The 24,171-nt window shown below is 42.0% G+C and overlaps 1 protein-coding gene across 1 annotated transcript in view; it reads right to left on the reverse strand.

Annotated features, from left to right (window-relative positions):
* The window catches only part of Rapgef5 (Rap guanine nucleotide exchange factor 5), a 236,612-nt gene that overhangs the window by 112,996 nt on the left and 99,445 nt on the right, over window positions 1-24,171 (reverse strand). Inside the window, exon 8 of the mRNA XM_076920935.1 lies at window positions 8,287-8,360. Within this exon, the coding sequence (XP_076777050.1) occupies window positions 8,287-8,360 (74 nt within the window). The remainder of the gene's footprint in view (window positions 1-8,286; window positions 8,361-24,171) is intronic.

Genomic DNA, 24,171 nt, shown 5'->3' on the forward strand with positions numbered 1-24,171 from the left:
GACTTAATGCAATGGACATTTGCAAGTGAAGATGTGTGGACAGAAGAATATACTGTGGGACACACTGTGGGACACTACAGCTTCCATGATGAGATGTTTTCTACACTTTGGGGTGTGTAGTGTGTGTTTTATCTTAGGGGGAAGGTTACAAGAGTGAAGGGTGGCTGTCAGGGGATGGGGAGATGACTGGGACTGGGGTGCATGATGATGTGAAACTCACAAAGAATCAATAAAAGTTAAAAAAAAAAAAGAGACATGAGCCAATGATACTTTATCAGGTATGTTATAGAAATACGTTGTACTTACATTAAGCATTAACTAATCCATAAAACAATGAGTAATATTAAAATACATGACGACATTTTGCCTGTAGACAAAAGTTTGGATTCTTGTTCTGAACAAGACGGAGCTCTTGGGAACGGCCTGAGAGAAGAATGATCACAACTGGATTTGCGGTTTAGAGGATCCCTGTGCACAGGAAAGGATGAAGGATGACATGGGACAGAAGAACATGAAGGATAATCCCTGGCTTTCACACAGGATGTGTCTCAGAGCTTGAGGCAGGGAAGAGATGAGAAGACTTTGATGGGCCTCTAGATGCATTTCCAATGTCAGAAGATGCTGTCTGGGAGTTCCCCAAGTATCTGTAAACATTGGTGTCATATGGAAGAAAGGTGCCTACTCAAAGTCCCAGTAGCACTGGGGATGGCATAGGCTCGGAAGCAAAGTCAAGGGTCGGGGTGAGATGCCAGGTCTAACCAGAGTTACAGATAGTATTTGCTGTGGTTGTATGAATGCAAGGATATAAATAAAAGAACTTGAGTACAGTGTTTAGAAAAAGGAAGACAGAAAATCACAAGGAAACAGAAGACTGAGCAGCTCCTGGGAGAGCTGGAGAACTAAAGGGGTTTCAGCAGATGGGAGTAGAAATGCTGCCAGAGTTATCAGGTCAGATGCTTTCACATAATTATCAATTCGACAAAAGTAATTTGCAAAGAGTGCTCTCCTCTTAAGGTGGGCAGGGAACAGCTTCAATAGCATGCAGCCATCAGAGAAGCCCTAGGAGGCTGTGACAGACTGGCTCCAGCTGAAGAAGGATGAGAGCAGAAGTTTTGCTGGATTCATGGAGCTGAAATGAAGGGTACTTCAGCATATTTATCTATGTTAAACATCATCTATGACACGGGGAAATTTGACCATACAGGAGAGGGAGGGGGAGGGGGAGAGAAGGGGAGAGAGTGCAAGAGAGTGCATAAAGAAGACAAGGATCTACCCTTAAAAAGGAATATAAATATCAATGTTCCAACCACTGAAACAGGAGGGAGCATGCAGGTAGGCCGGCAGAGTCTGATGGTGACAACTCCTGGAGATTCTTTACTGAAGACACACTTTCCCCAAAAGTAACTAAGAGTAAGATTTGGGAAGATGGTGGTGGTATGAGAAACCACAACACATAGCAGATACCTAAGTGGCTAGTGTTAGCAAAATTTTCATACCAGGCCAGGCAGTAAAACCCTCAAGCTTTCTGTTGCAACTACTGGGCTCTGCAAGCAAAACCCTGGAGCAGCACGGGGTGGTGGGTAAGCAGATGGAATAGGCTATGTGCAGTAACACTCTGATACAGACACAAGCAGGGGGCTGTGGGTATCATCTCCTGGCCTAGGATACTGGGTTACAAAAGTCCAGTGATGCTCTAGACCAGTGGTTCTCAACCTTCCTAATGCTGTGAGCCTTTAATACAGTTCCTCATGTTGTGGTGACCCCCAACCGTAAAATTATTTCGTTGCTGCTTTATAATTGTAGTTTTCCTTCTGTTATGAATCATATTGTAAATATGTAATTTACATATTGATATGTGATTTACAATATGATTATGCCGGACATCTGACATGTGACCCACAGGTTGAGAACTGCTGATCTAGAACATCACTGTGGCCCATTTGATTTTTACTTTTAAATCCTTTACCATCCTAGCCTTCCTCCTAAGGGCATGGTTCTTGTTTGTCAAAATTTTAGCAGTCCCTATAATCTGAGATGATGCCAAATATATGGAGCAATCATGAAGATGTGTTTTTAATCAGTGCAAGGGAGTGCAGAAGGGGACAAATGTCTTCAAGCACCTTCCTTTACGATGGGAAGACAAGTAAACTGTATGGGGCTATTTTTACTTGCAAATAATCAGCATTCTTTAAATACTATATTTCTTAAAGTGGTAAACATCTGGTTTCTGAAGAAATCCTCTATGCTTACTTACATCTGAGACTTCTTTCTAGTCCATGCTGCTCTCAGTGAGGCACTGTCTACTGCGGTAGGGGATATGCTGGCACCCCATAAACCCTCAGACAGACTTCATAGTAATACATCTGCGGGACAGAGGAGCCATCTCCTCTTTCTCTCCATGATGTCTCCCTCCTTCCTTCTCTCTTGCTCCCAGTGTGGCCCTCTGAGTACCAGAGGGAGTGTGTGTGAGGATCAGGCAGGACAGGAGCCAGCTGGGAACGCCAGGAGCTACTGTGCTGGGCACACTCCACAGAACCTTCGAGGACTCTGATCCAGAGACAGTGAGTCCCATGCACAGCTCTGTAAACAACTGTTCCCAGCATCAGCAACATGGAATGGATACAAAGACACTGGCTCTATTTCAGTTTGTATAAAAGCACAAAGAAACTCTTCATCTCATGATGAGGATCCTAAATACAGACTTTGGGGTTTTTTTGTTTTGTTTTGTTTTGTGTTTTTTTGTATAAGAAAACAGTTTTATCTGAGCCAAACATATGGATACATGAATCAAATATTTGCATTTTAAGTAACAAATGTTATTACTTTAAAAAGTATGTTTCAGATTAATTTAACTCTTATACTTGTTTCATGTTTTCTAATTAAAGAAGAAATATTGTTGTCTTGATTTTCCAATTTCCATTTAATTTTTTGATGTTCTAATATTTTCATGAGATAATTCTGGAGCACTTCTTACAAAATAACTACTGGGGGGAACTTTTCAGAGATGTTTGTGGGTAGTCCTTTATTCCTAGGGAGTCTTTTCAGCCCGGAGATATGAGACTTCCTCCACGGTTCAAAGATAGTGAACTTGGAAATACAACATAAAACCAGATGTTCTCTGGGGTCCCTTTCATGGTTCTGTAATTTAGTAATTTAATTCTAGAAACCCATGAATTTATTAATGTATTTTGGGAGCTTTGTTATGGACAAACAGGCAAATAACTGACAGCCCTTGATCTAGACTTTAATATTCATGGTCTATTTAATTTATCTATGTGAAATTAATTATAAACAGTTTACCTAACACCACTAAGCCAGAAAAAAAAAAGAGAAAGGATTAATGTGTAACTGTCAGAAGAATTATTTAAGAGCCTTATTTCAAGGTCTCTTTTGGAAGAAAATAATTCTCTGTAATGTATAATTAAAGCTCTTCGTATGGGTTTCAGTAGGAGCAATGTTACAAATGCCAGAGAAAAGTCTGTTTCCTCTATAAATGGAGTCATAAAGTGTTGGTCCACTCCCTTAGGGCTGAAAATTAAATATAGACAGGAGTGTGTCAAAAAAGGATATACAGAGGACAAAAAAGCAATCTTTCCTATGACAAAGGTGGAAAAACACAGTTTCATATCTGAAAACAAGGATTGTATTACCTTAACAGTAAAATTCACTTTTTCTGTGTCAGAAATATGGCTTAGCAGTAGAAGCATTTGCTGCAGTTGGATGATGACCCGAGTTAAAGTGCCCAGTGCTCATGTTAAAAGCCAGGTATAGCCATGCGCACACCTATGACCCCATAAAAACTCCAGCACAGCAAGGAGTGGAAACAGAACATCATTGGAGCTCGCTGGCTGCCAGCCTGGCTCCAGGTTTAGTGAAAGACCTGTCACTGGCCTGCATGTACACAGAGGTGAGTGTATACACACACATGCACACACACACATATGCACACACACTTGCACATGTACATGCACACTTGCACACATACACGTGCACACACACTTGTGCACACACACGTGCACACACACTTGCACATGTACATGCACACATGCACATGCACACATATGCATACACACAAGCACACACATGCACATGCACATGCACACACAGAGGCACATATGCACATGCGTGGACACACACACACGCACAAGTACATGCACATATGTGCACACACAGGCACACACACGTGCACACGTGTACACACACACACATACTCTACCATACACATTCTTTCGCACATACTCAGGTCCCTTTTAAAAATAGTAAATCACAGTGTAAAAACTGCTATCAAGAGACGTTAACCACCTTTCGTGAGAGCATGTTTGTAATAACAAACTTCTACAGTATAAATGCGACAGAACATAAATTTAGCACATGCAAATAAATTCTTACTGATTACTGCATAATGCATTTTAGTGCATTAAAAATTAAGCTCGGAGAACTTCATTATTTAATTTCCCGACTTTAGGTTTTTGCTCTTGGAGATAAGGTCTATGGACCTACACAACCACAGCCTCAGATTGTCTACATAGCCACAGAAGACCTTGACCTTCTGATCCTTCTGTCTCTGCTTTCCCAGTGTTGAGCTATACACGATCACATCAGTTTATGCAGTATTGGAGGTTGAACTCAGGACTTTCGGCAAGCTAGCAAGGACTTCCGGTATGCTAGGCAAGCCGCAAAGACTTCCGTCACACTAGGCAAGCCGCCTACCAACACAGTGACGTTCTCACCCTCACTCCCCAGCTTTCTTCTTTCCTTTTTCTCTTTCTTCATTTAATACCCAAAACTGCCACCTAATTTTGGTAAGATTATTTGCATGTTATAGAAATTAGAAAGACAGTCTGCGCAGTGGTTAAAAGCAAGCATTTTTGAACAGGCTACCTTGGTCAGAAGCCCAGCCTGCTATCTACCAGCTCATATGTAAAACGGTGGTAATTCTAACCTTGTAGGGTTGGTTGTAAAGTTTTAGTACATCATCATCATCAACAACAACAACAATAACAACAATAACAACAACAAGTGGCTCAGAAAAGTGTCCAATGTGTATGTAGGGTTTTACGTTTCAGCACTCACATTGTCACAGAGAAAGAAGGAGTGCCACAGGAGAATCCCTTTTCCCAATGTGAGCAGCTAAAGGAATTCAGGCAGCTTTGTTACAGAAGCAAAATTCTTAGTATTCATTTTTTAAAATTAAGTTTATGTGTACGACCCGTGTGTGGGAATATGCAAATGAGTGCAGGTGGCACAGAAGCCAGAATTGGGTGCCTGATCCCCTGGAGCGAGAGTTACAGGAGGGTAAATCACCTGATATAACTGCTTAGCCATCTGTCCAGCTTGGAGAGGGAGTTCTTAAGCCTCACACTATTGCTTGACATTGCACACTGGGACAATAGGCTTCTAAGTTTTTGTTGTTTTCTTGCAGTGGAGCAGATGGAACCCAAGGCAATGTAGTAGGCAAGCAGACCATCTCTGAGCTGCACACCCAGCCTTTGCAGGCATGTTTACAGGGCTTCCTTCTGATCTCGTGAAAAAAAAATGGGCATCTCCATTTTATAGAGCTGAAAAACATAACATGCTAGACGGTGGGTGCTGCCTTACAGGAGCTTACAGGTTTTAGAACAGCTAAGGAGACACCGAAGGCAACAGCCCCAAGTGGAAACATTCCTTTTACTCTGTCCACAGAAAGCAGCACAGAAACAGGGGGTTTCTCAGGCACAGACATGGTTAGAAGAAGAAGGGAGGAAGAGTCAATGTTTGTGAAGAGAAACCTCATGTTACTTGGGGTTCTCTGGTAGGTAGGAAATGTTAGCCTTCCTTCTAGGCTCCTTCCCACAGTTACCTGGCAACAGCCAGGTAGGCTTGGCTTACTTTAAAAGGGGCTGCTCCCTCCTCCTCTCTCTTACTCTCTCTGACTTTCTTCTCTCCCTTACCCCTTTCTTTTTCTCTTTCTCCCCCTCCCCCATCTCTCCATGTATTCCTGGCTGGCCTCCCCCTAACCTCTGTCTCTACCCCCTTCCCAAGTCCCCTTCCCATGCCCTAAATAAACTCTATTTTATATTAAACCCATTGTATGTCTAGTACTTCAGGGGAAGGGATGCCTCAGCATGGGCCCACTGAGGTACCCCCTTCCCACCATCACCATACCTGGCTCTATCAAACATATCCTGCTCCTTAAAAAAAACAAAACAAAACAAAACCCCCCCAAACAAACAAACAAACCAGAATACCTATGCAGAATAATGCCCATTTCCTGGCAACAGGTGGATCTTGCTCCTTCATGTGCCCAAAGTTTTCAATAGCTATGGGGCATTCTCTACACTACTATATTTTATCATATACTGGGAAGAAGGAATAAAAGCTAGTGTCATTTAAATTACTTTAAATATAGTCTAGGATGAAGATGGGCAATATGTGCATATGAACACACACACACACACACACACACACACACACACACACACACACACTCCGGATGATTAGGTCTGTAGAATCAGGAGGACAAAGCTGGTAGTTCTAGCTGGAAGGAGATAAGCTTTATCAGATACATTAGGGTAATAATACCTTCCTTCTGGCACCACCCTGGCCTTGAACCACCCATAATTCACAGCTGTGTGGTGATATAACTGTCTATGAATAAAATCACAATTCATATATCCTTTTGATAAAATAACATTGCATTCAAACACACTTTTGGCCATAGAATAAGTTCAAAACAAGTAAAACACAGCAGCTTACATTGAACATAATACCAATGAATGAGTGATAAAATAAATCTTTGAGTGACGAATGCAGAGTTAGGTAACTTCTGTGTATGGGGCATGTCTGTTTGAAGCTGAAGTATAATTTCAATATAAATTTAACTACAGCATCATTACCACTATATCAAAAGAGTTCACAGCCTTGATTGAGAAAAGCTAATGGTGGTTATTCTAACCATATTCAATGGATTTGGGACCTTCAAGGTAAAAGGCAGTCAGGTAACTCAGCTGAGTCTTCAAACGCTTCCTTGTAATATAAAGTAAATGGTTGTTGACACCGAGGTATCCAATCAAAGTCTTGTCCATTTGTGATTTAGCTCTTAGGGATCAATGACACAGGATCTCTGGCAGCTGACACAGGGCTATACTGTGTCTAAAAACTCTTCTTCCACCAGCTTGAAGAGAAGTCCTAAGGGTTAGGTCTATCTATCTGTCTGTCTATTATCTATATACAGAGAGAGGGGTAAGAGGGAGAGAGGAAGAGAGAAGTGGAATCTATCTATCTATCTATCTATCTATCTATCTATCTATCTACTATCTATCATCTATAGATATAGAGGGGGAAGGAGGGAGAGAGGAATAGAGAAGCAGAATCTATATATAATCTATGTATCCATCATCATCTATAGATATAAAGAGGAATAGGATGAAGAGAGGAAGAGTGAAATTTATATATTATCTGTCTGTCTGTCCATCCATCCATCCATCCATCCATGAAAGTGTTCCTTTTCTATCAGTCATTCTGCAGTAGTCACTCACCATTTACCTCAAGAAGAGACAGCCCAAGATCCCCAGTGAGTCTCTAAAACTACAAATAAAGCTGAACTCTATTTTTACATGCATGTGATTTATTTCTGTTCATAAATTAAACAGAATAAGAGATCATCAACAGTAACTAACATCATCATTAGAATGACTAAGTGTACTACGATAAAAGTCCTTTGAATGTGGTCCTTTTCTTTTTCAAGCTGTAATGTAGTCAGTCACCCTCTGTGGTGACATGAGATGATACAACAGCTATGAGATGAGCTATTAGAGAGATGTCGGCCCTGTGGTAGAGCATCAGGCTATTAGGGAAGGGTGGGACTGAAGACTCTGCAATACCCTGACAGTTGACCTGATAACCAAACAGCTATCTAGTGACTTTGGGAAGGAAGTGTATGCCATATTGATACTTTGAACAAAGGAAAAATCGAATCCTGGGTAGTGTGGAACTGGACTGCTCAGAGTGACATACAGTTTAAAATACACAACTTGCGTATTTGGGGAACCTTTGTATTTAACACGTTTGGACAGCGGGTAATTGAGATTAAAGACAGTAATGCCCTGGCTGTTACATGAGTCCTATGAATACAATGAACAATTTAGGGTCTTTTGGGAAATGCCTGTTTGTCTAAACTAAACTCTTTACTGCCATAAAAATGAGCGGTAACACGCCACACAAGGCAAACCTGTCTCCTTGTGAACATGTGACCCCGTAGCCACCCTCAGCTGAGAAGGTATAACGCTGTGGCAGAAGCCATCGTACCTGAGGATCGGGACTGTCGTTAGCCTCCGTCACAGTCACGTGCTTGTCAGCGTTTTCATCATCTTGCTCAATTGCTTGAAAAAAAAAATACAGACAGACAGACAGATATGGCATCATAAGAAAATGTTTGAGGAAGGTTTTCCAAATAACAGCTTGTCAGGAAAAAACAATGCTAGATCCATAAAATGCAGATACAGCATGTCACACTGGGCGTTCATACACTGTGCCGCCTACTAGGTCAACAGCAGCAGGAATGTTAACTTCAGTTCCTCTCTCCAGCCCACCACATCCTGGCTCCATTCTTTCAGTATTGTCCTTTACCAAAGGAACTCTGGGACACAGGGCAGCTTGTTCACTCATTTTCATTGAGAGAAGTATTTAAAAAAAAATAATGGAAGATTGAACCAGGGCTTCTACCCCTGAGCTATATTCACAGGTCACTCTCGGTCTTTTTTAAAGCCGAAACAGCATCTCATGAAAGTCATCAAAGTAAACCTTGTACACTGGATTCTCCTACCTCAACTTCCCAAGTAGCTGTGACTATAAACTCTGTCTGTCTGTCTGTCTTTCTGTCTGTCTGTCTGTCTCTGTTTCTCAGGCTTCCTCTCTATCTGTCTCCGTCTTTGTCTCATCTCTGTCTCTGTCTCTCTGTCTCTGTCTCTCTCTGTCTCTCTGTCTCTATCTCTGTGTGTGTGTGTGTAACTCGTGTTCTGGGTCACAAGATAAATGTCTTATTTTCTCTCTCTCTCTCTCTCTCTCTCTCTCTCTCTCTCTCTCTCTCTCTCTCTCTCTGTGTGTGTGTGTGTAAAACTGGTGTTCTGGGTCACAAGATAAATGTCTTATTACAAAGGAAACAATACTCTATGCCTGAGTTACTTGGCACATTGTCACCACAGAATTCCAAACCCTAGACACTTGGGCCCACGTCTCCCTTTCCCCAGCGCCTTCTTGTCAAACATTGTATCACTCTTTCCTCATGGCTACAACAACCTCCTACACAAAGCCCTGGTTCCAGACTCTTCTTTATTTGATCCAGTGTGGTGCAACTGCTAAAGCAACCAGTCTCAAATAATATAAATACAAGTGCCAAGTTCTGGCTTTATCTTAGAAGTCTACTCACTACTGAAGGGATTCCTCCCACACTCCAGCTTCCTTGGGATCTCTATCCTCACACAGATACTCAATTAAAAAAATATAATATATGCAACCCTGACCCAAGCTTGGTGACTGGACAGCTTTTTGGTATGTATAGCTGTTCAGTTGAAAACAAGTGTGTATTGAGTACATAATACATGCCTGGCACTGGGGTTATCCGCACAGACAGGGCAGAGAAGCCCCACAAGTATGAGAAACAGTCACTTATAACTACCTTTACCAAATACCTTTACAACAATAAATATAAGATGAAGTGAGGGCAGAGGAGATGGCTAAGAGGGGAAAGCCTCTTGCCACCAAGCCTGAGGACCGGAGTGTGGTTCCTGTAGTTTGTTACCTGATTTCCACAGGAATGTATATCATGGCAAAGCAGCCGCGCCCCCCAACACACACACAATAAATCAATGTAATTCAATCTTTTAACTAAGATAAGATGAAAAGTCAGAAAAGAACAACTATGAAAAGGCAGCAGATCCACTGGGGAGATCACAGTAGCCAAGAGGACATGGATGAGACAGACAGACAGACTGACAGCTGAGCTAAGGAGATCACAGTAGCCAAGAGGACATGGGTGAGACAGACAGACAGAGTGACAGCTGAGCTAAGGAGATCACAGTAGCTAAGATGACATGGGTGAGACAGATTTAGGGTTGAGCTAACCACCCATGAGAGGACACAGTGAGACCTGACGAATCTAGAGATGGTACAGAATGCAATAAATTTAGACTTGAGTCAAAGAAGAGGGGGGCCATTGAAGAATTTATAACACTTGCTGCAGATGCTCTTAAGTTCTGTTTGTGAATGGTGAAAGATAATATAGCATCAAATGGAGACAGAGAGACCAGTCAGGTCACTGTCACAGGAGCCTTCCCTAGAAATGGGATGACTTAGGCTAGGGAGGCAGCAAAGAGAAAGATAAGCATGGAGGAGTCGGGTTGTACTCTTAGACAGAATGAATTCCACCTGACAATGACCGGAATGTGGGAGGGAGGTGCAGGAAAGAGAGATGAGGAGAATCAGCTGTCAGTGACAGTCTTAGCTGATCTCAACAGAGCCTTGTGGTCACTGTACCATTCCTCCTTCTGTTTCCTTTCCATCGGAAGGATGCCAAACACCTACAACCTCCAGCCTTAACTTCACTCATGGACTCAGTTTGCATTAGCGGTGGACTTATAAAGATTACGCTTTCTGCTGAGCAGTTTTTAGAATAATCATTTAACCTGTTTTTGCTTTTGTATGACTTTAGTGCCTACTGTGGGATACTTACCATAAAGCCCACCTATAGAGCTATGTAGACAGTATGGCCTTGTAAAAGCATACTCTTCTGCACCTACGCTATAATCCACAGACCCAGAGAAGCAAATAACAAGGAGGGCCCAAGGAGGATGACTGAATCTTTCTCAGAAGGGGAAACAAAATAAATATTGGAGGTTGGTTGATGAAACGAGGGAACTGAGCAGAAGTGGGGAGGAGGGAGCAGGGCTAAAGAGAAACCAGAGGTAGTGTGTGCGTGTAATCTCTAGGACATGCCAGAGACCTGGGATGAGGAGAGGGTCCCAGAGAGTTTATGGGGGGTAACTCTAGCTGAGACTCCTAGCAGTGGGGGATATGCATCCTGAAGTGACCACTTCCTGTAGCCAGACAGGACTCCCAGTGGAGGGATAAGGACAGTAACCCACTTACAATACCTTTGTCCTAAAATGTATCCTGCCTACAAGATGTACAGGGATAAAGAAAGTAAGTAACTTACCTAAAGGGCAGCCAGAGTGTATCTACATATATATGCCAGAGGATAAAGAAAAGAGAATATCTTATCCCAGCATATAAATAAACAGTTTTAAAAAAAAACACAGAATTATCATAACTTTCAGGGAGAATTTAGCCTGTGGTTCATGTACATCATGAGAAGAAAACTTATTTATTCTGAACTTTTAAGGACTTGTGTTCACCACTAAAACCATGCACATGAAATATGTAGTTGGAACATTAAAGCAATCCTACAGTACATGCATATTAATGTCAAAGAATGCATTAGGAGACAACTTTATCTTCATGTCTCCTAACAGTGAAGTTAATGACAAGAAGAGGAGGGGGCAGGTTGTTTAGATTCTGGGTTCCATTTTTCTCTTATCTGATCAAATAAGGGTAGGTTGGGGGAGAGTTTCTGTGCAAATATTGATTCTGGGACAATGCCCTCCAGCAGGACACGTACACAAGAATGACACTTCTGGGACCAGGGAGGCTAGGAGCCTCGCCTTCTGCCAACACAAACCATCCCCTTATCTCTCCACACACAGCCTTTGAAAATGACTTTTGGCATAACAAAAACACAAGTAAAAGATTCAGAGTATGTGCTTTGAGTAGTGAACACGAGAGGCCACATGAGAACTAACAGTATGTGTGAACTACTTAGCACTAATTCACATAAGAGTATTTAGTTTAAATGTGCCTATTTGTAAATTAGTCAGGAGGGATCCAGAGCTAGAGCTGATAGCTCCCAAGGCTCTTCCTGGCCTGCTGTGATAGCACTTTACTATTTTTTTCCTTCTAACTTTTCTTTTAGAACATTATGCATGAGTCTTGTGTTTATATCATTCTCAACCTCCCCTAATTCCCCTCAATCCCCTTCCATGTGTCCCCTAATTCCTCACATTCATAACTTCTTCACTTTTCTTATACATACACACACATACACACAAACATATACAAACACATACACACACATATATATATGTTACACATACATATAAATGCACACACACATTCATACACATCTATACACATACACACATATACACATACATACATACACACATATACACGCATACACACACACATTCATACACATACACACATACACAAATATACATACACACAAACATATACATACATATATATACAAACATATATGCACACATACACACATATGCACATAAATACACATGGACACCCATATACAGACACACATACATACATATACATACACACACTTACAAATGTATACACATACACACATATACACACATTCATATACATATACACACATGTGCACGCACACGTATACATACATTCATATACATACACACATATACACACATACAATTTATGAGTCCATCTAGAGTTGCTTGTATTTATGTGTTTATGGCTGACCATTTGGGATTAGATAACCTGTCTGAGGGTCATCCCTAGAGAAAGCCAATTCTCTTTGTTTATCTCACATATGATATAAACATAGCAGCCACTGATTGTCTGAAGCTCTTCATCTTAGGTAGGGGCTTGTGACACTTCCCCCATCCACATAGGCATGTTGATTGGTGTCCTCATTGTGTAACGGTGTGAGCAAACAGGACCTGCCGTGGATTGTTAGTGGAATTGCAAACTAGAGGAGCCACTCTGGAGATCAGTGTAGAGAATTTGCAAATGCTAAAAGCAGGTCTACTGTATGACTCAGCTACACCACTCCTGAGCGTATTCCCAAAGGACCTGATATCCTATTCTACAGCCGTGTTCACTACTGCTCTGTTTGAAATATCCAGGAAATGGAAACAATCCAATGTCCCTCAGCTGAGGATAATGAAAATGTAGGACACAGACATGGTGGAACTCTATCCAGCTGTCAGAAAAAGTGAAGCCATGATCTGTAAGTAAACAGAACTGGAAACAGTACGTAAGTGATGGGACCCAGACTTAGATGGTGCTGCATCCTCAGGGGCGAGCTGCTGGCTTTCTCACGTTCCTTCTTTCTTTAACATTTGCCTTTTAATGTGCATGAGTGTTTTGTCTACATATATGTCTATGTGCCACATGCATGGCTGGTACTCTTGGAGACCAGAAAAGGGTGTCATATCCCCTGGAACTAGAGTTATACACAGTTGTGAGCCGCCATGCGAGTGATGGGGACCCAACCAATGCTCTCTATATGAGAGCACTGAACCATCTCCCCGGCCCCACAGAACGACGTTTCTCTCCAATAACTTACTATCATAGATGTTAAGGAAAGTCTCCTAATGACTCCACAAATATTACTTAAACCAAAAGTGTATAACTGATAGCCCTTTGACTTTTAAATTTATTTAATTTTTATTTGAGGCAGTCATGCCGCATTCTTTTAGCTGGTCCCTAAGTAGCCCAGGCTGGCCCAGGACTTCCCATGTAACCCAGACTGGCCCAGCACTTTCTATGTAGCCTAGGCTGGCTGCTGAATCAGAGCAGTGCTCCTGTGTCATCTCACTGATGCTGCGATTGCAGTGTCCTCAACGACTTTGGAAAGGTAAGACCTATACTGACAGGGAGCATCTGCACACAAAGGTAGCACACCTGCACATGAGGGTAGCACACCTGCACACAAGAGCAGTGCACCTGCATACAAGAATAGTGTGCCTGTACACAAGGGTAGTGCACCTGAACACAGGGTAGTGCACCTGCATACAAGAATAGTGTGCCTGCACACAAGGGTAGTGCACCTGCACACAGGGTAGTACACCTGCAGACAGGGTAGCACACCTGCACACAAGGGTAGTGCACCTGCACACAAGGTAGCATACCTGCACACAGGGTAGTGCACCTGCACACAAGGTAATGCACCTGCACACAGGGTAACACACCTGTACACAGGGTAGTGCACCTGCACACAAGGGTAGTGCACCTGCACACAGTGGTAGTGTGCCTGCACACATAAGCTGACATGCTTCTTTTAAAATCAATCGGCCTGTGTCTTTTATCAAAGAGTTTACAAGTCAATCAAAACTCCCACAGATAGAAATTCAGCACTTCAAGCCACAGGTGAATAGTCAGCAAAGATAATTCCGGAAAATAAGTTATGGAGCACTTTGCAAAGACTTTAGGATGTGGCAACAGAAGGATCCCTTCTTATTTGGCATTTCCTCTTAGAAAGAAAGCCCTTTCACAAAGGGTACCACCTGACATCAAGGTTACTAAGGAGCTGGGCAAGTACTCACACCGTCTGTAAGGGTGAGTTCAGGGAGGCCCCACCCTTGGCGGCAGGCATGGCTGCCTTATCGGTGGCCCAGCTGCAAAGGCAGCAGTGCTGCCCAAACTGCCAACCAGCTGGTCCTTTCTCGGTGTTTTGTTTTTCTGAGACAGTCTGACTTTAGCTCAGGCTATCCTTCTGCCTCTACTTCCTGGGTTTATTGGCCAACAATACCACAGATGACTGATGTTAATCTTGGAATGGATTCCTTTTTGATCTTGCCCTCTTCAGTGAAATAGGACAGAATGTAACAGAAAAAAAAATTAGAAAAAAAGGTTAAGGTTAAAATGTATTAGAACTGGTATTTTTCACAGATGGGAGCATGATGATGTGTATGGGATGGAGTCAGGGTCCTTTTTTTTTTGTATTTTGTGGGCTGTGGATATTAAAATGTTAGGCAAACAGCGAATAGTTTCCAACCACAGGAGGCAGGACCTAGTTCCTCTTTATGTAAACAGTGAGCTGTTGTTTTGTACCATCCTGCAGAGGGCTCATAATATTTTTTTAAGGAGGCTCTCCACAACATACTCTGCACATTCAGCAAGGAACTCTCTCTGTGTGAAGTGGCAGGGTGGCCAGCTGCAGCAACATGCGAGCGTGCTGCCAACACGTTGACACCCACTTCCAAATGCTCAGATCCCTTCTTATCCTTAAAAACAAGAGAAGCAGTCGCAAGACCTTTACTGTGACCCTGTTTATTCTAGTGTTGAAATCTGAAAACTGGGGGTCAGTATTTGCAGCCTAGTGCCTCCACATGGCACAGTATTTCAGTCTGGATTCACCGCCCCCCAACCACCCACACACACCTCAATGCTAGCCAGTGACCACCTGTCACATGTCTAATAAATGGTTTTCTCTCTGGCCTGATCTGTTCAGCCTATAACCCCCTTCCTGTGTCCTTTTAGCATCCTGCAAGCCTGCCCTGGCCTCTCCTCTCCCTTTCCCTCATTCTTCAGTGATCATATCTGCTACTGTGGTTTCAATTTTCACCGCAATACGGGTAATTCACCAATCTGGGTTTCTATCTGTCTTGCCCTGTGAGGCCCGTGCCCACATTGCCAATGATCACACACTGAGTCCATGTGTTTTCACACAACATGACATTGGCTATGGGCAAGCCCCTACGGCAGGTATCACCGGTGTCACAGCCCCTGTCCTCAGGAGTGATCTACTTCATAAGGCATGAGGAGACTGAGATCTGGGTTACATGGATCACCTCTGCACTACTCTCAGCCCCTCCTTAGACCTCAGCGTGGTGATCTTGGTGAGGTCTCGGGGAACAGAACCTTTATGAGTTTGGACTAGATGTTACTACAGCATGCCCTTGAAGGATAGAGCAGGACTCCAGTCTCTCCCTTCTCTCTCCTAGCTCCTGGCGAGAAGTGAGCAATTTCCCTGTTTGCCATACGTCCACCACGACAACGAGCTACCACCCCACAACCCCAAGGCAATGGGGCCAATTGATCATGACTGAAACCTTGAAACCTAGGGACTAAAAATAAGCCCTTTGTCTTTCTAAGTTAATTTCAGTGATGGAAGGCTGGCTGGCAAAGGCCCGAGGAACACAGAGGTCATTTAACAACATAGGAAGGAATATAAATGAAGTAAAATGCAGTCCCGACAATAAACATGCTTCTGGCACATGACGGCCTCTCAGTGTGGGGGCTTCCACTAGCTCTTCCCACATCTCTCTGTAGGGTGCCCAGCAAATCTGGACCATGGTGCCTGGCTACAAACCAGGATGACAGGCTAAAAAAACATGCTTTTTTTGTGGCACCACCTTAAATATCTACTCAGCATCTATGTAGTAGACAACTGGGGAACTGAGTTTCCGTTGATAAAAAGGTACATATCATTTCTTGGAACTTATCATTTTTCCTGGCTTTTTTTTTTTTTTTTTTTTTTTTGAATCACCTAATTTAGTGGTTTTGTCAAGATATTTTTGAAAGCATTTTCTTAAAAAATATTGAAATGATAAACTATACTTGCACGTATTATTTTCTGACACGCTTGTTTCGCCATGGTTACTGAGAGTTAAATTACATGCATGTAAAAAATCGTGCCCAAACTATGGAACATGCTGTGTGTGATTTGGTTCCATAACCACCACTAATCGCCCCCATGCTGACAAGACTGTAGGGTCTCAATCAACCCACTTATGTTCTCTGTGAAGGCATCCCTAGCTGATGATGTAAGTGCATAGCAGACAGAATTTGGAAATTTCCAGTGGATAAGGCTTAGCCTTGTCCAAGGCAGGCTCCACTCACACAGTGACAACCACATGATTGTTTGTGCAGAAGTCCATTCGAAGAGAGAAGATGCTCTCGCTATCCCCATGAGGTGGTAGAGCAGGTGAAGGCCTGGTCTGATTCCTTCAGTCTGATTCCAAGCACATTTAGACTATCCTCACTTTACAAATGAAAAAGCTTCACCCCAGAGAGGATAAATAACTCCAGAATGGCACAGGAAACCAGTGAAGGAGACAGTTTATTGTTGAAAATGAGCAACAGTGAGACTAGACATAAAGGAAACAAGAGAGCAGGGTGAGTGGGGTGGAGTACCACCCATTCTCTAAACAAGAATGGACTTGAACTATTTACCAACAGTTTAAGTTGTAAAAATTAAAGCCATAAGGACTTAATCTTTTTTTTTTTTTAAGTGCTCCTACCCAAATCCCTCCCCCCAAAACCCTCCCCTGCCTCTTAAACCACAGATTCGGACACAGCAGACAAGCTTTTGCTGCATGGCTTTCCAGCACAGGTAGGCAGAGGTCTTCCAGAATCGATCAAGACAGTACCAGGCAGTGAGGAGGCTGAGCAGCTTCCCTGGAGCAAGCAGCACATCCTGCATGTGATCCGTGCTCTGCTCTTGACTGGCGGAGTCCCAGCTCCAAGGACAGCATTCTCGCTGTTTCATTCACTTGGTTCTAATTCTAATTCTAATTCACTTGGTTCATCTTTGCCTCCCAGCCAAGACTCCTCAAACTACCCTCTCTTTTACTTCATAGGAGGTTTTAACAGTGTTTATTTCTAAGATTTATTAAGTCCAGTTACTGGAAGTTATTCAACAGAAAAAAAATGATAATGTCCCTACAACATTACATATCAAGCTCTTAATGAGAGCATAAATATTTACCCCGATTGCCAGGCCAATAAAGAAGTAATCTGTGCCCAATCCATGTAAGCAACCTATTTTCTTGCTATGTTCACCTTAACACGTACTAGAAAGGGGAATGGGATTTTTCTTAATGCGAAGATAACTTAGGTTTCGTTCAACTTTTTAAAAAAAGAACAAAAATCAAGCATCCCCTAGTTACAAATTTTCTTCTGTATTTTTCTTGAGAGGCAGAACACTTGAGGCTTTTAGAAGGCCTTTTAAGGATGTGTTCTGGCCGGGGGACAGATGGAGGGCAATCTGCTATAATCTCATGGTGCAGCAGACAGCCAGATATGATCCTGAGACACTATAAAGTGCCCATTCATTTTAAAAGATCCTAGAGCACTCTATCACTCTATATAATTTCTCCCAGGAATTAAATTCTAAAAGATTTATCTCAGCTAGTAAAAGAAAGATGATTTCTAGGCCTAACTATGACAGCAGAAAGCAATGTACTTTATGCTATTCCATTTACCCACCAACAAGGCCCAGGGGCATATGCTTTGAGTTCCATTTCACGGAATAAAAAATGAGTCTCTGGAAGCCACTAAGTCACACTGCCCAGCTAAGACCGTGCCGGAGGCCCCTGGATTGCTCTTCATAGCTGCATAATCATGCCTTCAAGACAGCAAGCTAGAAAGCAAGCATGTCAGATCTCCATGGCACCCCCTGGTAAACTAAGGGGTCATGGTAAATTATCCACATCAGCATATATTGATTGTATAAAATAACTGTCATTATATTTTACACACAGATATATATGTTGGCTATATTCAATTCCCTGTTATCCTTCCCTTTTTCTTTCTTTTTTTTTTTAAAGATTTATTAATTATATATACACAGTATGCTTCCTGCATATATGCCTACATAGCAGAAGAGAGCATCAGATCCCAGATGGTTATGAGCTACAATGTGGTTGACTGGAATTGAACTCACAACCTCTGGAAGAATAGCCAGCGCTCTTAACCTCTGAGCCAGTTCTTCATCCCCCTTTATCCCTTCTTATATCTCTTCCTTTCCCTCCGGTCCTCGTCTCAAACAGTCTTCCTTTTATTTTTGTGTCTGGATGACACATATGAGGAAAGGCATGTATGTCATCCCTGTCCTTCTCAGCATCAGTATCTCCACTTCTCTGCATTTTCTTTTTTTGTTTGTTTGTTTATATCTTCTACTGTTTGAGATTTTCATACATCCACATAATATACGTAGATTACATACACCCGCATTCCCTACCCAACCCCCACAACCACCTTCCCTCCTAATTTCATGGGCTCTTTTTAAAAACCGGCTGAATCCACTTAATGCTGCCTGTACATACATGGGATACACATCCACTAGAGCATGGTTAGCCTCTCAGCAGTGACAACACTCAAGTAAAGAGAGTCTCCCCCTCCCAACAGCCGTCAGTTGACAATAGCTCCTCAGGAGGAGGAGGGCTTCACAAGCTCCTCCCACTACACATGCTAGGATTTTTCTTGGTTTGATCATGTACTGGTCGGTCACAGGCATGCTTTCACAGCCACGGTGTGCAACTGTCAAAGCCAGAAAATCCCATTTCCCTGCAGAGCCCACTCGCTGACAATCTTACAATCTTGCTGCCCCCTCTTCCACAATAATCCCCGATCCCTGAGGGTGTGATTATAGAAATATCATTTCAGGCTAACAGTTCCAGTCTCTTATTTTCGGTATGCTAAGCACTTGCAAATTTCTGTATTAATCACCATCTACTGCCAAAAACCCCCCAAACTTCTCTGATAAGGTTTGAGAGATGTACTGATCTATAGGTATCAAGAAAAGAACTTAGAGGGACAGTTTAATACTATGTCCATTTAGCAGAATAATAGTACGAAATTCTCCCCTAGCATTGAGCCATGGGGTTTGACTCACTTAATGGTAGCAGGCATGAATTCATCAACAGATGAATAAAGAAATGTGAGAAAGCACACATACACATAGATACAGACACATACACACACATACACGTACACACTGACACATATACATACACACATGTGCACGCACACCAATGCACACACACACACACACACACACACACACACACACACAAATACACACACACACCATAATATCATGTCCACTGGTACAAATTGGCACTACCGTATAGATTGTTATAGAATAACCAACTAATTTTTTGACTGGATTTTTGTGCAGAGTGAAAGTAGAAAACCTAGTTTTATTCTTCTATATGTGGATCCAGTTGACCAACACCATTTATTGCCTTCTTTTCTCTAATGCATATTTCAGTAACTGTTCAGAGTCAGATGGCTATGGCTTGACCAGTCCTGGCTCTTTTTGTTTTCAGAAAAACTTTAGAATTATTTTTTCTATTTATGTGAAGAACTTAAATTTTAATTAGGATTACATTGCATACATAGACTAGTACTTTTAATAAAAAGTTTTCACAATTGTCTCTCTTTGACACTGGAGGCCTTTTGTCTTCTAGAGTCTTCTTCAATTTCTATTTTCAGTTTTTATAGTCTTTGTTGTAGAAGTCTTTTACTTCCCTGGTTGTTCCTTTTCCTTTCTGACAGTAGACAATTGGTATTTTCAAATTACAGTCTTACAATCTTCTGATACCTCTGTCACGTGTTTTGTTCTTGGATTGTGAATGATTGCATTGCTAAATCACTCCACTAATATCACAGTGAAACCCTGTAATACCACAGAGGTCCTTGTGCTTATAAACATAAGCAATAATATCATATGGACCAATAAATAAATAAATAAAGCAAACAGATGGCAGAGGACTATGGAAGAAGAGTCCAAAACGGATGTGAAAACGTTCCTTGCTGCTCACGGAAATCTCTCTTACTAGAATAGAAAGGAGAGGTTATTTGTTCTACAACTAGGGAAACAAAAACATTTCCATAGTACTTCTTGATGATTTTTGTTAAGCTGCATCGACTCACCAAGTTTTGCAGCAACACAGTGCAGGGTGAGGCAGGTAATCAGAGAGCATGACTTGTAAGCAGCTAATGCTCTTTCTCTCTGGCATTTTCTTCTATGAATGGGATCTTTTTTTCCTATCCACCTATCACTAGAATGAAGAAGTCACAGCTAAAACATGGAAAGGCAAAGTCACTGATGTCATATCCCCTCATCTAGACAGAAATCTTTGAAAGGACTGTATCAAGAGACATTATCATCCTTCACACATCAAGAAACAGCTCTGTCGAAACCCGAACTCAGACTATTCCCAGGAAAGGCTACAAGTTGTCCCTACCAGGGAGAAAGATGATAACAACAGCTGTAAGTTAACACTCCTTCTGCCTTAGCAGGGCTAGGGCCTACAGTGAGGACAGGAAGATGGCTCAGAAGATAGCATCTTCAGGGACATTAGCTTCACATGCCATAGAGATTGTTTCAGATCCCCCCGCTGGCCAGCTTAGAATAACAACATCGACAGCACTGAATTTGAGACAGTGGGGATGTAGACTTTAGTTTTCTAGAATTTTTCTTTTTCAGGATGGTGGGTCATCAAGATGTTTCTACTTGTGTCAGGTACAGGGACAGGTTGAGCTCAACAAAGTAAGTCTTGGGCAGGGTAGCCAGGAAGGCCCAGCATGTTAGCAGCTGAAGCAGTTCCTGCTCTTCACTGGGTAAGCAGCTACTAGTGTGGCCTCCACATGTGCATCCTTCAACAACTCCTGGGTGCCAGGAACTGAATAATCTAGGAGGGGAATTAACCAGCCGCAGGCAGGAGTTATATCCTGAACAGACTGCCTGCCAACATCCCCAAAAGAATGCAAGACAGAAGCAGAAACCACATTGCTCTCTGCAGTGCGTGGCTGACTGAAGGCCATGAAGCAGTTCTCAAAAATAAAAAACATGGTGTCTCCCCTCTATATTTCACTGTCATGAAAAACTGAAAATTTATACTATCCTTATATAGATTTAATATAATAACTTTAATGGCTCATAAGAAAAAAAATATAATCTCTTAAGGTTACCAAAATATATCTGAAGACAAAAGTTTTGATGTGGCATTGGTTATTTGCCCAAACTAAATTGTGGTTTAAATTTGAATTAAATTAATAATAAGTATATGTTTTGCAGGATAAAATGAGATATTCTGATACAAGCACACACTACACAATGATTGTGTGCCATTGCACACAGTCACTGTTGTATCTGGGAAGACTAGTTTCAGGATATTGGTCCTTAAGTCTGAAGATGTTTCAAGGCCCTTTTATAAAATGATATCTGCTTGTTTATAACCTATGTAGATACTATCATATACTTTTATGGACTGCTGTAATAACCAACAGAGTGCAAATGTAATATAAACAGTGGCTAAACTATTTTTCAGAGAACAAGGGAGAAAATATCTATATATATTTCACATATACAATCATAGTAGGTCTAGCTAAACTTGCAAGAATAAGTTAGGAACACATACTCAGGAAACACTTGCTGAAGAACAGTGGATTTCCATGAGGTGACAGGACAGGAGTCTACAGCATGATCTGCTTACATATCATCTCGTTCATATGTATTCAGTATTGATTTGGTCTCAGTATGTGAGAAATCCAAGTTTTGCCATGTGAAAACTCCCGGAATCAACCAAGTGTTTGTCCATGGTTGACAGAATCTAGAGTGTGGAAGGACAGCTTGTAGACACCATGGAATGATTCTAGCAAGCCAACATAGCCCCTCACTTCCTCATCACTTTACAGTAATAATAATTTAAGATCTATCCTAAGCAATTATGAAATCTACTGTATGTGATAATTATGACCAGCTTTCAGAGAGTGTTCCTGCTGCCTGACTGAAGCTTTGTACTACTTTGTCATCATATGATGACTCTCCTTACTCCCCATCTTCCAAGTCTCTGGTGACCTCTCCTCTGTCTTCTAACCCTGCTTTTACTTCTTTTAGATTGACATTTAAAAACAAAAAACAAAAAAAAAAAACTGGACATATACACGAGGCCAGACAGACTTTGTCTTTCTATGACTGGATTATTTTGCTTACACGGTATTCTTCAGGTTCTCACATCTACAGATTTGAACGACAGGAACAATGATTAGAATGGCAAGGGATCCTGAAAGAGGCAATCGTGGCACGTACATCCTGAGGGTAACCAGCAGCTGTCTAATGAGGCACAAGTCACACTCAATAGGAGGGAATCTATTCCCGGTTCTCAAAACTTAGACCACAACCCATGGTGAACAGGGCCATGGGCCCTGGAAGAGATCCTAATACTCTGACTTCATCAAACCAGTATAATTTCTAACTGTGTTCTAAATACTTATCCTTACCTAATACCCTCAGCTAAGTGTAGCTCTTTCCCCTGACAAAGCTCACCCCAACCACAGAAAGCCATAATTGTTTAAAAACCAGAGGACAATTGACTCTGTGGTGCTCGTCCCCAAATGCCACATTTACAAAGTGACCCCTGCACTTGAGGCTCAGGTGACATTGTGGAATAGAAGATGGAAGAATTTCTAAGAGGCAGAGGACCAGGACGGAATATCGGCTGCAAGAGAGTCTCTTCTACACACACGGGGCAGGGAAGTTGCCTGGCAAATCTCAACAACATGGTTGCCTAACCAAGACCTGAAAAAGGATTCAGGAATTATTAACAGATTTCAGCACTCAAAGAGCTATGGGTAAATGATGTTGCTGAGAGAGCTGAGAGAGAGAGAATCAAGTCCTCTCTAACGACAAGCGCTGGGATAAGCTTGCCAATCCCAAGGGGCAGACTGAGCCAGCAACACCAGGTGATGTCAGCAGGCTATGCTTATGTACTTTATTCATATGTACATACAATGTGTGTGTGTGTGTGTGTGTATGTGTGTGTGTGAGATAATTATAATTAAAGAACAAGAGGCTGAAAATTTGAGGAGTGCCAAATATATGGAAGGTAATGGAGGGGGGGGGCAGAATATGTAAATATTGAGCTTAAATGTAAGAGTCTTAAAAATAAAATAAAAATTGTTTCCTCATATGCCAATAAAAATCAACTCCAATAAAAAGTTTTCCTGGCCAGTTCCACTTAGAAACTGTGGTCAGAATATGTACATACTCCAGACTCTGTCTACAAGGCAAAGGCTTGAAACAATTCTCATTTATAAAACTGCCAGTATTATGAAAAACTTGCAATTCCATTATCATTCCTATTGAGAAGTTTCTTCTCAGGTAGGCAAACCAAAAGCCAAGAAATTCTCCAATAAATCAATTAGTAGTAGCATGTAAAGTATATTTTGAATTCTCTAAGCCGATTGAACCCCCAGTCACCCGTGTATCAGTTCTTCATGTTGTGGCAACCCCCAACCATAAAATTATTTTCATGATGTAAATATTTTCGGAGACAGAGATTTGCCACAGGTTGTGAACTTCTGCTCGAGACCATGTCTGGTTCATAAAACCAACAACAAATGTCCTTCATCAGACACCAGCTCACTTCCTGAGACTGCAGATCTGGCTTTCACGTGTATTTATCAAGGTCTGGAATTGGAATCACCTAAGGCTAAACACAGGCTGGTTAAAATTCAGGTGCCAGGGCCTCTCCCCACAGTGAAATGACAGCCAGGAGGCAGGACCCAAGAGGCCAGCATTCT

This window comes from Arvicanthis niloticus, chromosome 23, assembly GCF_011762505.2.
Source record: "Arvicanthis niloticus isolate mArvNil1 chromosome 23, mArvNil1.pat.X, whole genome shotgun sequence".
Taxonomy (NCBI): domain Eukaryota; kingdom Metazoa; phylum Chordata; class Mammalia; order Rodentia; family Muridae; genus Arvicanthis; species Arvicanthis niloticus.